The 14274-nt window shown below is 36.1% G+C and overlaps 1 protein-coding gene across 1 annotated transcript in view; it reads right to left on the bottom strand.

Moving 5' to 3' along the window:
• LOC107096983 (ATP-binding cassette sub-family A member 1-like) overlaps positions 1-12539 on the bottom strand; it is a 40204-nt gene extending 27665 nt beyond the window's left edge. The window contains exons 1-9 of the mRNA XM_015393922.1: positions 12332-12539; positions 11461-11559; positions 10856-10949; positions 8734-8875; positions 7345-7469; positions 4349-4467; positions 1481-1678; positions 813-905; positions 426-663 (exon numbers count right to left, since the gene is read on the bottom strand). Of these exons, the coding sequence (XP_015249408.1) occupies positions 426-663; positions 813-905; positions 1481-1678; positions 4349-4467; positions 7345-7469; positions 8734-8875; positions 10856-10949; positions 11461-11526 (1075 nt within the window). The 5' untranslated portion in view covers positions 11527-11559; positions 12332-12539. The remainder of the gene's footprint in view (positions 1-425; positions 664-812; positions 906-1480; positions 1679-4348; positions 4468-7344; positions 7470-8733; positions 8876-10855; positions 10950-11460; positions 11560-12331) is intronic.
• Positions 12540-14274: the final 1735 nt, after the last annotated feature.

Below are 14274 nucleotides of genomic sequence, written 5' to 3'. Positions count from 1 at the left end.
ACCTCCCTCATCCTTGGCCCTATCTCAAAGAATTTTTTGAAATGGTTGAAAAATTGAGCTTTCAATTCATATAGTGGCATCTGTCTGTTTGTTTTTTAAAGGTTACTTTATACTTTTATACTTTCAGTATCTTGGAGCACATACTTTTTCACTTTTACTTGAGAGAAGAGGTCAAGTTGATACTTCAACTTTTACCAGAGTGTTTTTAAATTGCAGTATCTATACTTCTACTTAAGTAACAAATGTGTCTACTTTTGACACCACTGTATATAAAGTAATAATATACAATTTATGTGCATAATTATGCTTTTAAAGTAAAGTTAAACAAATAAGTGTACTTTAATTTCCATTCAATTTTATACGAAATACTGTAAATGCCTTCACTAACAGTAGCTGAAACATCTAAAACCAGAGAGGCGTCTTACTCGTTGTGTTGTCGCCGTCTGGGACTACATCCTCTGTACCATTTCTGCCCAGGAACGATTTGATGTTGTTGTCTTCGTACCAGTTGAGAGATGGGATGCGTTCGCCGCCAACTTTGGGGTGGCCGCACATGATTCTTGAAAAAGCCCTGAAACTCTCCCTGGGCAGAGCTGTTCGATTTTCTGGAGACAGAAGACTAAGAGCTTCGTTCATTTCTGCAAAACTGGAAAGGGAGGAAAACTGAGGGAGGAAATACCAAAAGGTTATGGGGAAGATTGGAAAGACGGGAAAAGAAACATTAATTCAAGAAAACAGTGAAAAACAGAAGAATTTGTAAAGATTACAGAACAATGCTTGATAAATTTTCAAATGAGTGATTCTCTCCTCACGTCATCTATAAGGACAGCGAGCTCCTGGGATACTGAGGTGATGGCCTGACTGATGAGCCTCAGCTCCTCAGCGCTGCCAATTAGACGGTCTCTCTGTAAAACATTTAGAAAAGTCTACGTTTTGGGGATGGAGTTGCAGATCCTTTCAAAACAAAAGCATAGATCTTTTTACAGTTGACTTATTTCTATCCTCGTTTAGCTTCTTTAATATCCAGTGTCATATCACAACCTTAATATACACAAAATGCTGTTTTAAAATGAAGATTTAATCCATAGAAATATGTTTGTCACCTTAGTGAGACCTTAGGGTTACACATCAGGATAATGATCCTGGGGAAAACTTGAAAGCCTCCCTTCAACTTAAACATACTGTATGTAGGATTCTGTGGGCTTGATGAGGTTGGGATTTTAATCTCATCAAGATGCTGTGGCACTAAATCCCAGTTACTGTTTGATAGCAGTTTGCTTTAGAGGCCAATATATTTTTTACATAAAAAAAAACATAATTTTAATTTTTTTTTTTTTATTAATTTACTTCAGTTATCTTGGAAATTCTGTCTAAAATTAAAATTGTCTTGATTATATGAAACATTCAAGTATAAAAAATGGGAAAAAACAGACCAAATTTGTAAAGTGTGACATTTTTTATAGCAGCCAAACGTCCTTACTGTAAGCAACTTGGTCACATCAAGCTGAGAGAGGAAAATGCGCTCAGCATCCTGCAGGACATCAGCTGGAAGCTTACAAAGCTCGATCTGAAGAGCCGTCATGTTGGCTGCTCCTCCCTCCACTGACAGCAACTGTCCCAGCATGGTTTCATTGCACACTAAGGCTTTCAGTGGCATCTGGAGTCCAGTAATTACAGCCTGGAAAGTAGAAAATTATTATTGCAGTTAAAAATAAAATACAGAAAATTATCAAAATTGCATGTTTGGACACAAAGAAACGTGCAACTGATTAGAATAATGTACTCAACATGTGTATGTGTAAATAAGAAAATGAAAACAGACCACTTACAAGAAAATAAAAAAAATTAAAAAAATCAGCAAATACCAGCAGGGACATAAACTATTACTGTGCTTTCTTGGAGCGTTGTAATAACATCTCTGTTGGATAATGTTTTCCAAGCTGTTGCTGAACTGGAATGCTCCTTCAGTGACAGACCGCTCTATCCTAGTAGCCTGACGTAGTCCTACTCAATTCTACTCAATTCCCGACCTCAAACGTTGTGGGCGGGACTAAGTTCGGAATGGCACCCAGGCTACTATCCTAGATGCACCAAAGAGTATTAACATAGATCCTTCCTCCCAGCAGCTGTAAGACTTTATAACCAACTCTGTTCCCAACAACCTCAATAACTTTTTACATTCATGCTGATTTTGTAGTTTCTTTCTTAGTCAGTTAAATAACATGCTGCTGTCATTTTGCACATCTCTGGTGTTACTGCTATTTTTCACATATCCATTTCTGTAAAAATGTCCACAGCTGTATATTGGTTATTTACTCTCCAGATATAGAGTATTTATATTGTAAAAACCCTGTACAGTATTGTGTATGTTTTATTTATCTCTGTCACTTATTCTATTACTTTTATAAACTTTTTAAGGTCCACATTTGTGTGTCGACTTTTGCTATAATCTTTTGCTGCTGTTACGCCACAATTTCCCCATTGTGGGACAATAAAGGGTTTTCTATTGCATAACAGGAAGGAATTGTGATAGCGCTGCTATTAGATCACCAAAAAATAAAACTGGATTTTGAACATTCTCAGACATCACGTCTGACCTCAGAGGTAAATAGGTTTAGCTCATAATGGGAATTCTTCAAAATTTCTCTGCTCTGCTTTGCTTTTAAAAGAGCACTCCTCCTACAGGACCTTTGGAAAACAGCGCTGCTGGGATGACGCAGAAATTTTTGATTTATGCTCAATATAGAAGCGTTGTCTGCACTATGTTTATTCCACACCCCAATGCAAAAGGGGAAAATCACGAACTAGCTGGATCTAGATATGGCCCAGGCGGTGAGGAAATGGGGGCAAGTTTGTCCTATAAGGGAGGGACATGAGGGCGAAAAAGGATGCGGATCCAGGTGGAAAAAGGGTCCCAGCATTCTCGCGCACCTCGCTCTTCTAGCTGGTCCATCTTCACGAGTCCTTTTCCGCAATTGCGGTCATACAAACAAAACAAGCCGGTAAGGTACCAAAAAGGAGACGCATAGTGTAGAGCGGATGTAGATTTGACCAATCAGAGGCCTCCTTGTCTGCGGCGCTGTCTGCGGGTTACCTACAATTTGGGAGAGGTGCAGCAGAGTGTCTGCGGAAGGGGCAGGGATGTCTCTGCGTTTACCGCGACACCTACGCAGACAACCTTGTTTCGAAGTATAAATCAGCCTTCCCACTATACACCCCACACTTACAGCTGTTACTCTCTAAGCAGCTGGAAAACGCTTAGAAGTCGGTAGAACTGCAGATTTTCTCATGTAAGCTAGCATACAGCAGCCTTTTTTTGCTGCAAATTGCTGCCAGTGAAGTATATATAAAAAATATTTTTATTGCTGTCATGTAATGTAAAACAGCCTCTCCATGTTTTATAACAGCACGCTAAAAATGGATCACTCTGAAGTCACAATAGTAAGACCAATAACAGGTCTGCTTCTTGCATTCCTTTTGTTTGAGGTCTGGCCAAGGAGATAAAAGCCTTTCCTAAATTATTCACTCTCCAGTCTGATTCTTGTTTTTTCCTCCTTTCTATTTTTGACAAAACGTTTTCTTTCCATATTTTTTGATGGCTCCACCATATAATAAACATTTACTTAATCACCTTTTGGTAGCGCAGCCTGAGGCGTGCAGCTATTGATGCGAACAGCCTCAGGTTGGGCCGCCATAAAGCTGGTCATCTTACCGCGAGTTAAAGAACAGAGCAGCAAGACTTCCATAAGGCTGCAAGCAAAAAAAACTGCAAGAGTGGATTTCTGACCAGAGTCAGTAGTGGGATACGACTGGCCACATAAAACCCTAAAAAAGGCTTTGATAGCAGCACAGCTCGATGCTTTTAAAGGCAAAGATCAGTTTGCAGAAGTAACAAATCTTTTGGGCTGTTTTTGTTTAGTACTTTGTCCTCTAAGTTTATCACTTAATTTTGTCAAACTTTTTCCCCTGTGTCATTAAAGGCAGCCCAAGAAGCACTAGTGGAGCTTGATCACCCAGTTTTAGGGAGATTTTATTTGACTGCATGTCTTTATTACATAATGTGACTAATTAAACACATTACTAAAATCTGAACAACATACAACTTAACCTACAAACAAATAGAATCCTGAAAGAATCTCTGTGGTAACTTTAACAAGTTTTCAGTCTTGAGTGTATTCAGCTTAATGTTGATTAGATTTGACTTTACATTTTCCAGCAGTTGAGAATAATTGAGAATAATGGTTAAAAAAAAGTCCAAAATATCGAGATTTTGTCAGAACAGAGGATAAGAGCCAAAATACATTATGTAGAGTAGATTAAGATTTAATTTGGTGAATAAAAGTAAAACCTGAAAATCAAGGCGCGCATTCATCAGCTGGTCTACAGTTGAAGACGACAGGCTGGCGTTGGTCAGGAGAAAACTGGAGAAGGTCTCCCTGGGTCTCAGGCATTCTTTAACTGGTAAACCTAAAGCAGGACACAGTGATCAAAATGCAGCTTTACCAGAAATAAAAATACACCAGGATTATTCAGAAGAGCAGAACAAATCTGAGCTTTCTGTTGAAAGGTTGATAAAATTAGAGGAATAACTCAAGCCTTAAAGCCATGCAAGGAATTCTGCCGTCATTCATTGGTACCGTATATTCTCTGTGTGAAGAATGTGACACTAGGAATTCCAGTATATTTTCCAAATAGTATTTTGTAGGAGTGCACTGGCAAAAATACTAAACCAGACATGTAAAAAAATGTAAAACCTGTTTAACTGTTGGTTAGGTGGGGCTTTCAAATGTAAAAGCAAGGTTTAGAACAGTGACAGTGGATGATTTTTTTATACCATTGCAAAGGTAAATAATATCTGTTTCACATCCAAGTATCGGCTGATCACAGATCATCCAAAATAGGGAAATCTAAGCCAATCTATAGTCTGGCTGATTGACCAGCGAACCCCTCATGTTTTGAAAGCAGTTTGGCATTTAGAGGGAATATCTGGTTCAATGCAAAATTAGTAGTGATGAACCATCCTGGGATAGGACATGGGTCAGGTAATATAATTAGCAGCTATTGTTGATCACACAGCTTCACACCCACCATACCTTTAAAACTAACGGGGTGATTTCAGTTCTGGCTTAAATGCCTTATACACAAGTTTTAAAAGGTTATTTAATGACCTATTTATCTGAGATAATGTGAAAGGACATAAAGCAGTAAAGCTATTTTATTTAAGCATTGTCAGAGATCACATGTAATAAAAAAATGTTGAAATTCACTTGGTTTCAGCTTCTGCCTCCTGCCTTTAATCTACTAACATAAAAGAGAAAACACAGACAGGTTTAAAGAACTAAATTACTGTTGGACAAAAGGGCAAAGCTGCTTTCACTCAGTCCATTCTGTTTCAGACTCAGGTAACTTAATCTGAGGCCAGCTGACACCGACACTGTGAGGCTTTTTACAAAAGCAGAAGTGAACAATAATGCTTGTCATTCATCAGCACTTTGTACCAGTCACACAGAGTAGCTGCTGATTTTCTCCTCAGATAGAATACAGCATTTCAACAAGTGTCAGTATTGTTTTTTTCCTCCCGGATTATGTTTTTTTCAGATATGTTAAACAGTTTGATCTGGGAAAAGAGGACGAAAAGAGATCCTTTTTTAACACTTGAAAAAAATAAAGAAAAAGCATATTTTATTATGGGCAATATGACTCCAGTAATAAAAATGCTTCAGTATGTTGAAGATCTAACTACTTTTTTACCATAGTAGGTAAAACAATAAATCAGGTTAATCCTGTTTAATTTAATGAATACTGAAATATTTATCAACTAATTTTAGAATCAAATAATTATATATTGGATTTTGCAGATTCTAAAAAAAACCTCTCACTACACTAAATAGGCCAAAACTGTGCAAAAAATGAATACATGTTGCATTTATAATGACAAACTCTCTTTGTCTGTTAATATGCTCTATCCAGAACTACTTGAGTGGCAGAATTTTAGCTTAACCTGGTTCAAATCCTGTGAGAAGAAGAAGAAAAAAGGTCTTCTTAACCCTTTTTGTTATCCGATTGTTAAACAGGTAATGGAAGCAAATGTAAAAAAAAGGCGACACATATTACTTAAAGTAGATCTTAAAGAGTTTCTATGTCTTTAATGCTTAATATACATGAGGGGAGCTGTGTCTTTCTTGTATATTTGTTAGTAGTCAGGGGGTCAGACATGGGAGGAGACTTGCAGAAGCAATAGTTTTCCCAACAAATGCTCCTGTATATACATCCACAGGCACAGGGGCCAAAACATCACTAACTACTTATAACCACCTGATGATGCAACATTTCAAAATGGTAATAAGTAGAGATTTTCTAGCTATCTAAATGAACTGGATTTTATCGGCTTTTTAAATAATTTTCAACAGTTTCTACCCTCAGCTTGAGCAAGTGTGTTTAAAAAACACTGATAGACAAATGTGTCACGCTTTTTTTTTTCCACATTTTTAAATTGCATTATAGCTCACCACCATTTCTGTATATCTTTTCTTTTACAATATAATTTCCTAGCTATCTAACTCTAAAGCACCTAACATAACTTTGACTTGCTGTCATACAACTGTAATGTCTGTGCATTACTAAGACAAAATTTGATATAAACTTTAGACATGTACCATCCACAGACTCAGAGGGAGCAGTTCCCATGTGAATGACCTGCATCTCCTTTCTTCCTGTTTCTATTTTATTCTTTTTATCTAATCAGTGCCAGAAAGAGCCCAAAACAAAATGTTCTTTTCAGGATTTTAAAAACATGATAATTCTTGATAATCTAAAACAGTTCAAGACAGCGTTTCCTTAATGCCACCTCTTGCATAGTAAGTAACTTCTGTTTAAATTATTTATAATGGTGAGATTCTACACGGCAAGTTGAACAAATAAATACTGACCTCTGCTTTAAAGGATGTAGAATACTTCAGGTTTAACCAGTTAGGCCAAACAAATACCTCTAAAAACTACAGATGATCAAAAGTGGTAATAAGGTGTTAGAAACTGTGAAATAACCATTTAGATTAAAGCTGAATTAGAAACTTTCTTCAAAATAACAGCCAATCTTTTTACCTCAAAGAGGTAGATTGTGCACAACACAGAAGGACACCTGATTCCCACAAATTTAACATAAAAAAAAGAATACATGTGCAGAAACAGAGACTACAGGCATCTATTATTAGTATTAAAATCTAAGATACTGGACCATAGTCAGACTGGGAGGAAAATATCTCAAAGGTGACAAATTATATTTGCCTTGTTTCTAAATGTATAAAATGTGACTTCTTAGTGCCAAGAAAATATTTTAAAAAGTACTTGGTAGGGATCCAAATCTTTCTCCCAGCAGCCGGACACTTCCCATCAGGTCCTGAAAGGTGGAGAAGCTGCGGTTGCCACTGTAGGACAAAACCGTCTGAGCATCCACAAAAAGACGAGACAATCTGGGGGGAAACAACAATGTAGGGGATGTTAACTCAGAAAAACTGTTTCCTTATTCTTAACAGCCAACAACTGGTGACTTTTACATCTCAGATATAACCAGACGCAGCAAAATACATTTTCAATTCTGACTCAGATTAGTTGCTTGCTTCTGGTAAGTTAAATAAACAAATAGATCAGCTTAATGTTAGTCTTAAAAAAACACTGATAACGAAGGGCTAGGAGATATTGCAGAAAATGTAATCAAAATGTTTTTTTAAGCCACCATTATCCTCATCTTGATTTCATCCTGTACTTTCTATGTTTAAAATTTATCTTTGCCACAACACAAAAAGTTTGAAACATTAGTAAAAACAATCCGCCTTTCCATTATTGGTTAAACTGGAAAAGTATGTTGAAGTGTACTTTATACAAATATACATACCAGGGCTGAAATAATTAATCTGTGAGGCACAAGCAGATATACAGAAAGAAGCACAGATACCAGAGCTCTATTAAATATTCACTGCTTATTTAGGACCTCTATTGAGTTCAACCTGTATTACTCTTTGAAAAAAAACAATTTAGAACCAAACAACATTGAATCAGCATATTTTCTGCTTCCTCTTACAACATAGTGAGCAAAAGAGGAAAAATAGCCAATTTTTTTTTTCTTCTCTTTTTTTAAAAGGGAGCCTATAAATTATTTTGAATCTTTTAAGGTAAAAACTTTATTTTAATTTTGTAATTAAGTACAATGTAGAACCTGTACTTTGATATTTTTACTTAAGTAAAGGAGTTCAATCTGTACTTTTACTTTTAGCAAAGTCATTTTTCACACAAGTATCAGGACTTTTATTTAAGTGAAGAATATGTGATCTTTTTGCACCTCTGTTTAGAAATTAAGAGTTAAATCTGACTGGTTATTTAAAAAAAAAAAACATTTTAATTTCAGATGTCAAAGAACAAGAGCAACACTATTAGTTAATTGTACTCTTTCTACATAAATAGTTATTTATCAATCTAAAGGAACAAGGCACCAATGGAGACAAAGTCCCTAAAAACTGCTACAATGCTTTCCCGTTTTACAAGGACTATATTTTATGTATTATAATCTGCTATCAAAGATTATGCCATTTATTTTGGTTTTAACACAACAGAACAGAACATTGTGTTTTCTAAAGCTCTCCTGATAATATAGTTCAAAACAAATAAATCAAGCGATAAGTTAAGTTTAAATCCCAAACAACTTAAAGATAAGAAAACTGTGTCATCTGTTCTACCCACATCGAGTTGTCAAAGTTTCCCACTTGGCCCGGTGTTTCCCCCGGCGTTGGGCTGTGGAAGCAGGGATTATTGATGTTGCAGATGATGCTTTGAATCCAGGGAACAGTGCCTACCGACGGCAAGGCTTTGTTTGGGAAGTGACCTGCAAGTAGGTCAAAGAGAAAAACATTTAGGATGCACAGATACGGCACAAGACAGCTCTTTAGTACAATCCACCGAAGCCAGAGGAGTAAAGATCATAACACCAACTCAAGGTAGCATCATGTGAACAAAGCAGCAACAACTTTCGGACAAGATTCTTCAGATACATAAGAGACAAAACCAACCACCAAACTTTGTTTTTATGTTGTTTTTTTGTTTTTACATTTAAAGTTACAACCACAAACCCCAAAGTGTTTTATCTGGCTTGTATATAAAAATTCAAAATAGTGGATGATTTGTAAGGTGGGAGAAAAGGGATGAAACAAATCTAAAACCAGGCTGGATGGGCACAGCTTAATTTTGGCCAACTCTTTCTTGCAGTTCACTGATACGTATTCAATCTGGATGATGTGTCTGAAAATTCATAGTGTGCAAGTCTTTTGAAGATCCCGATGGAGGATGAACCTCTCAGTTTTAAATCTTAAACAGGTTTTCTTTCAGGTTTGCCTTTATTTAGCTCAGGGCAGTCCAAAGAGCCTCTGTCCTGAGGGTTTTGGAGGTTTCCCTGCTTAGAATAAGATGATTTTGATGACTGCAGTTCAGCAAAAGCCTGTTTATCAGCTATCGATGGAAATTATCTGTGATAAAGCAGGGAAACCTCTAAAACCTGCAGGACAGCGGCCCTCAAGGGCCGACTTTGGGTGGCCCGGATTTAGCTTCATCCATCTTCCCAACAACTCTGACCCGTTTGGTTGCTCCTGCTGAAGCGAAGCATTCACACAGCCTGATATTGCAAACATGGTTTATGGGGGAAATGTTTCATCTTGTTTGCTGCAACGTTCGTTTTTCAGCTCATAAACATCAAATGTATCGGGGGGAAAAAAGTTTAAATTGGTGTCATTTGACCAGAGGGACTTCCAAAGGGACCTCTTAGGGCTTTTCTTAAGGACAATTGCACTCTTCCCAAAAGAACAGATTGATGGTCCACATAACTGATAGCTGCTTTTCCCTTCTAAGCTGTGGATCTCTAGCCACTTCAGATTAAACATCAACATCTTGGCAGCTTCCTCTTGAAATTTTATAAGACAAATTATGAAAAATACGTTTTTAGATATATATAAAGACCGGATATGAATAAATATTATTGTATATGGTATGTTATTAATTGTTAGGGTATGGTTTATATTCATTCATAAAGTAGCTGTTTTTTCTTTTATGATGTTTGAAAGGGGACAGGTACTTTAAGCCTTTTTACTCTTCCTAATATGTTTATGTTCATTTAAAAAAAGGGGGAAAAAAATATTTTTCATATTGTTTATTTAGAAAAAGAAGAGAAAAAAACACATTGTTATTATATGACATAAATGAATACATAACTAAATAAATAATATAGTAACAGCAATGCTCTCCATTAAGTTCATGTTAATGGCATAAAATATGTTCTACTTTGTTTTGTTCCTCCCATAAATTTAAATAAAACGGAAAAGTTTGTGAATGCAATAGAAGAAAATGTGGAAAAGTTTAAGTGGTAAAAATACCTTTGCAAATCATAAAGTCTCTCTTGATTAGAGATCAAGTCTCAAGAGATTTTCCTGTCTAAATAAAGAATAAAAAAAGAAAAGAAAATCTATATCCTTCCATATTAAGCAAGCATAGGTCAGCAGTAAATTTAAACAGCAGGCAAATAAAAAAAGAAGAATTCTAACTGCAATAGAAGACTTTTTTCCTTCTGCTGAGATAAAGTTATGAGAGACACCTTGTTCATTGTTTTCTTATGTGACCGCATCACATGTGCAGCCTAATTCTACTGAGAAAACCTGTCACAGAGGGTCGTTAACACTGCAGGGAAACAAAGACTAGTGCAAGGCACCAACACCACTCTGAGTCAGTTAATCTTGATTAACTTGATGGCGTAAGACCACTGCGAGGTGTGTGGGTGTGTGTTTGTTTAAAAACACATGAAGAACAATAGATGACTTACATTGGCCTTGTTTGTAAGGAGGGTGGGAATGACGAACAGAGATGAGGATGACAAAAAGGAAGAGCGGCCAGAGGAGCTCAATTATCAGCTGGATCTGCAGGGAATTTACACATATTCAGGATTATTAACTTAGTAATCACAAAGAATTTACACTCACAATTAGAAATTAACCTAAAATCTGACATGTGACCACAATCAGTTAATTCTATTTTGTACTTATAGTAAGATTAACATTAAATATATAGCTGATTATTATCTAATGCTCTTTCAAATCACCGGGTGATGTAGCTTCTTCCGCTACTATAAATAGCTAGTGATCAATTGGAGCAAAATCTCTTCTTAACATTTCAGAAAACAAATAAAGACTTTAATTTAAAACATAACATACTGTTTTTTCTCAAATATCAACTTAGATACAGTTCTTATTTTATTAACAGTCAAATACAAATACCAGGTCAGAGCTTTATATCAAATGAATGTATTTTTGTAAACACTTTTAAGGGACGGTGCTGAAATGTAACTTTAAATGTGTCCTAATAAAAAGAAAATAATGTCACAATCTACACACTTTAATATTAGAGTATGAAAGATAAGCATGTAAGGACCTTGTTTCTCCTGCGGTATGTGATGTTTTTCCACAGGAGGAGGTAGAGCTGCCTGAAAAACCCCATAGCTCCCTGTTGTTACCGGGCCATGATGTTCACCTGCAAAAAAAACACAATCTGATTCCAGAATGGGAAAAGATGATAATCAATCATGCGTGCTTTGTGTTGGATATATGATCTTTCAAATTCTCCACTCATAATATATATATAGGTCAAGTAAAGGAATATTAAAAAAAATAAAACCACAAACAAGAAAACAGAGGTGATGTTTGAAAGAAAATGACTGATTCCCTTCATTTTTTTTTTTATCTAATCTTTTCCTTGACATGAAGGAGAATAGAAAAAAAGAAAGGCTTTGTAGTTTTTAACCTGGTGTGCTTGTGGAGTAAAGGTTGTGTTTCCTGCCTGCTGCTTTCTGCTCAGCACAGACAATCCCTTTGCTTGATCCTGAAATCCTCCTGATCCTAACAGCTTACCTTCTTCTACCAGAAGACACTTACTTTCACCCTACTATGCTTTTTATCAAGCTCTGGTTAACAAATATCAGTTGTTGTGTTCTTGCCCTGCTAAAAAAATGATTGCTTAAACTTATTTCCTATGCAAATCATCCCCAAAGTATACATCCGGAAGTCACTACATGTAAAGGATTTAGTACTTAAAGCTACTAAACGTCTCATATTTAAAACCCCCTATGGTCTAAAACTCAAACATTAACATTGATAATATTTAGTTATTATACAATGAATGGACGTCAGTTGATAAAATAAGCTGTGCTCAAGACAATGTAAAGATATTTGTCATTTATTTAAACGGAAATAAAAATACAACTATGCTATAACAGCCGTTTACAATGTGAGTAAAAAATAATTACCTCGGTAAATGATAAACTCGGAAGCAAAACAGTAAATTCTTGATTGGGTAACGCTAGCTTCCCCTTCCTAGCTTCTCATAGTGATGTCTCCGGATTTAGAGATTCATTCCGAAGGCAGTTTAAAATAATAACAATAATTTAAAAACATCGTCCAATGTGTAAACCTATCCGTAAATGCTGGATAAACTCTAAAATCTCATGAACAGCAACACATACTGGGTAGCTTGACTTTGACTTCACAGTGTTTCTGTCAGCAGGTGGGAGCTGGTGAGGCCCGCCCACCGGCGAAACTGATTGGTCGGCTTTCTTTCGGGGGCCGTGGCAAAATAAACCGGTTAAGAATCCGATTGGTTAAAATTTATGATTTCGTAACCCTAGGAAACTCGTTAAGCCAATGATTGCGTAGGAGTGGATTTATTGGGAATATCTTTAGTAATCAGTTTACAGATGTGCTAAATATGGAAATTATACCCAAGTAAAAGAAAAGCTACAACATATTTCTTCTTAGGTAAGAATAAAAAGCAGTCATTTGAAGATTACGAGTGACAGTAAAATATTTGGTAAAAAAAAATGCAGTTTAAATACAGAGTACTAGAATGATAAGTGAATCTGATTATATTTATAAAAAGAATGTTATGGAAACAAAACAGTATTGAGAAAATGAAGAAATAAACTACATTATAAAATGACAAATCTAAGCAGTGGAAATCTTTCCAAATCAAAGTTTTTCACATCCATTATTTTTCAGAAGGTAATGTAGAACGTACAGTACAGCTACTCCTATAATTAAATATTTTTTCATAAAGTTACTGAAGTAAATATATGTTAACCATTCTAAATACAGCAAAATAAACACAGTGTGGCTTGATAATATAGTTGCAAGCTCTATTTTTTTTTTATCCCAAAGCTATAACACACAATCACAACATATTTCTTGTTCTCAGCATTGTATATTAACTGTTGGATTATGTAATTTACTGTTGCTAATTCAATTGTTCTAAGCTATTGTGCTGATCACTGAAGTGTAGAGGATATCATATCAGCCATAAAATTACTGTACCACAAAGTATTTTGCAGTTGATGGTGTTATAATTAAGTAAAAGCCTTTGGTAAAGTCAGCAACTCGGCCACATAAAATAACAGAGGGATCCACTGATACTGAGACAGAGAGGAAAGGTTAATGTAGAATTAGTGTCTACAGACCTACAAACTTCACATGACCTTCAGGTTAGCTCTGATTCAGCGGATAGGTTTGGGGTTTGCGAGACGCCAGATTTGAGTTTCTGACAACCAAGTAGAATGTTTACCTTTCAGAAGCTGAGTTCAGCTTCTTGATTTAATGATCTCTTAAAGCTGCAGAATGCAAAGACATTGTGGAAGTCTTTTACACTTTATTCATCGAGGCAGTTACATGACTGTGCATCGGTGAAAAAACAGCCTTCAAGCTGGTCTGGTGGTAGGAAACTTGACTGACTTTTAAAAAAAATAATGACCTCAAGTAATGAGTGAATTTATAGGGGAGTGGCGCCCTTGTGGTTAGGGCATAGGACTTGGAACCTCAGGGCTTGTGAGTCCAAGACCCACTCTCACAGACTCCCACTCTGGGTCTCTGAGTAAGACCCTTAACCCCTGGGAGCTGCACAGTGGCAGCCCAGAGCTCCCCAAAGGGGAGGGGTTTAATACAGAGAGTTAATTTCTCCATTGTGAAATCAATAAAGTTACATTTATTAAGTTATGGAGCACCTTCAGGATGAATTAAGAGTGAGAACTGCGAAACAGGTTATTCTATCCAACATCAGTCCTGGGCTACTATAAGGAATTTTTGAAAGAATAATCAAAGAATCCCATGAACTATTCTATACATTGTGAAATACTTTCCAAGATGAGCGATAAAGTTGGTATGTATTCAGAGGATGTGCATAGACTGCATATTAAATCTCATG

Source organism: Cyprinodon variegatus, unplaced genomic scaffold (assembly GCF_000732505.1).
Source record: "Cyprinodon variegatus isolate N-32 unplaced genomic scaffold, C_variegatus-1.0 Scaffold662, whole genome shotgun sequence".
Lineage (NCBI taxonomy): Eukaryota > Metazoa > Chordata > Actinopteri > Cyprinodontiformes > Cyprinodontidae > Cyprinodon > Cyprinodon variegatus.
The sequence above is the reverse complement of the archived record's forward strand: the minus strand, read 5'-3'. Positions and strand labels throughout refer to the sequence as shown.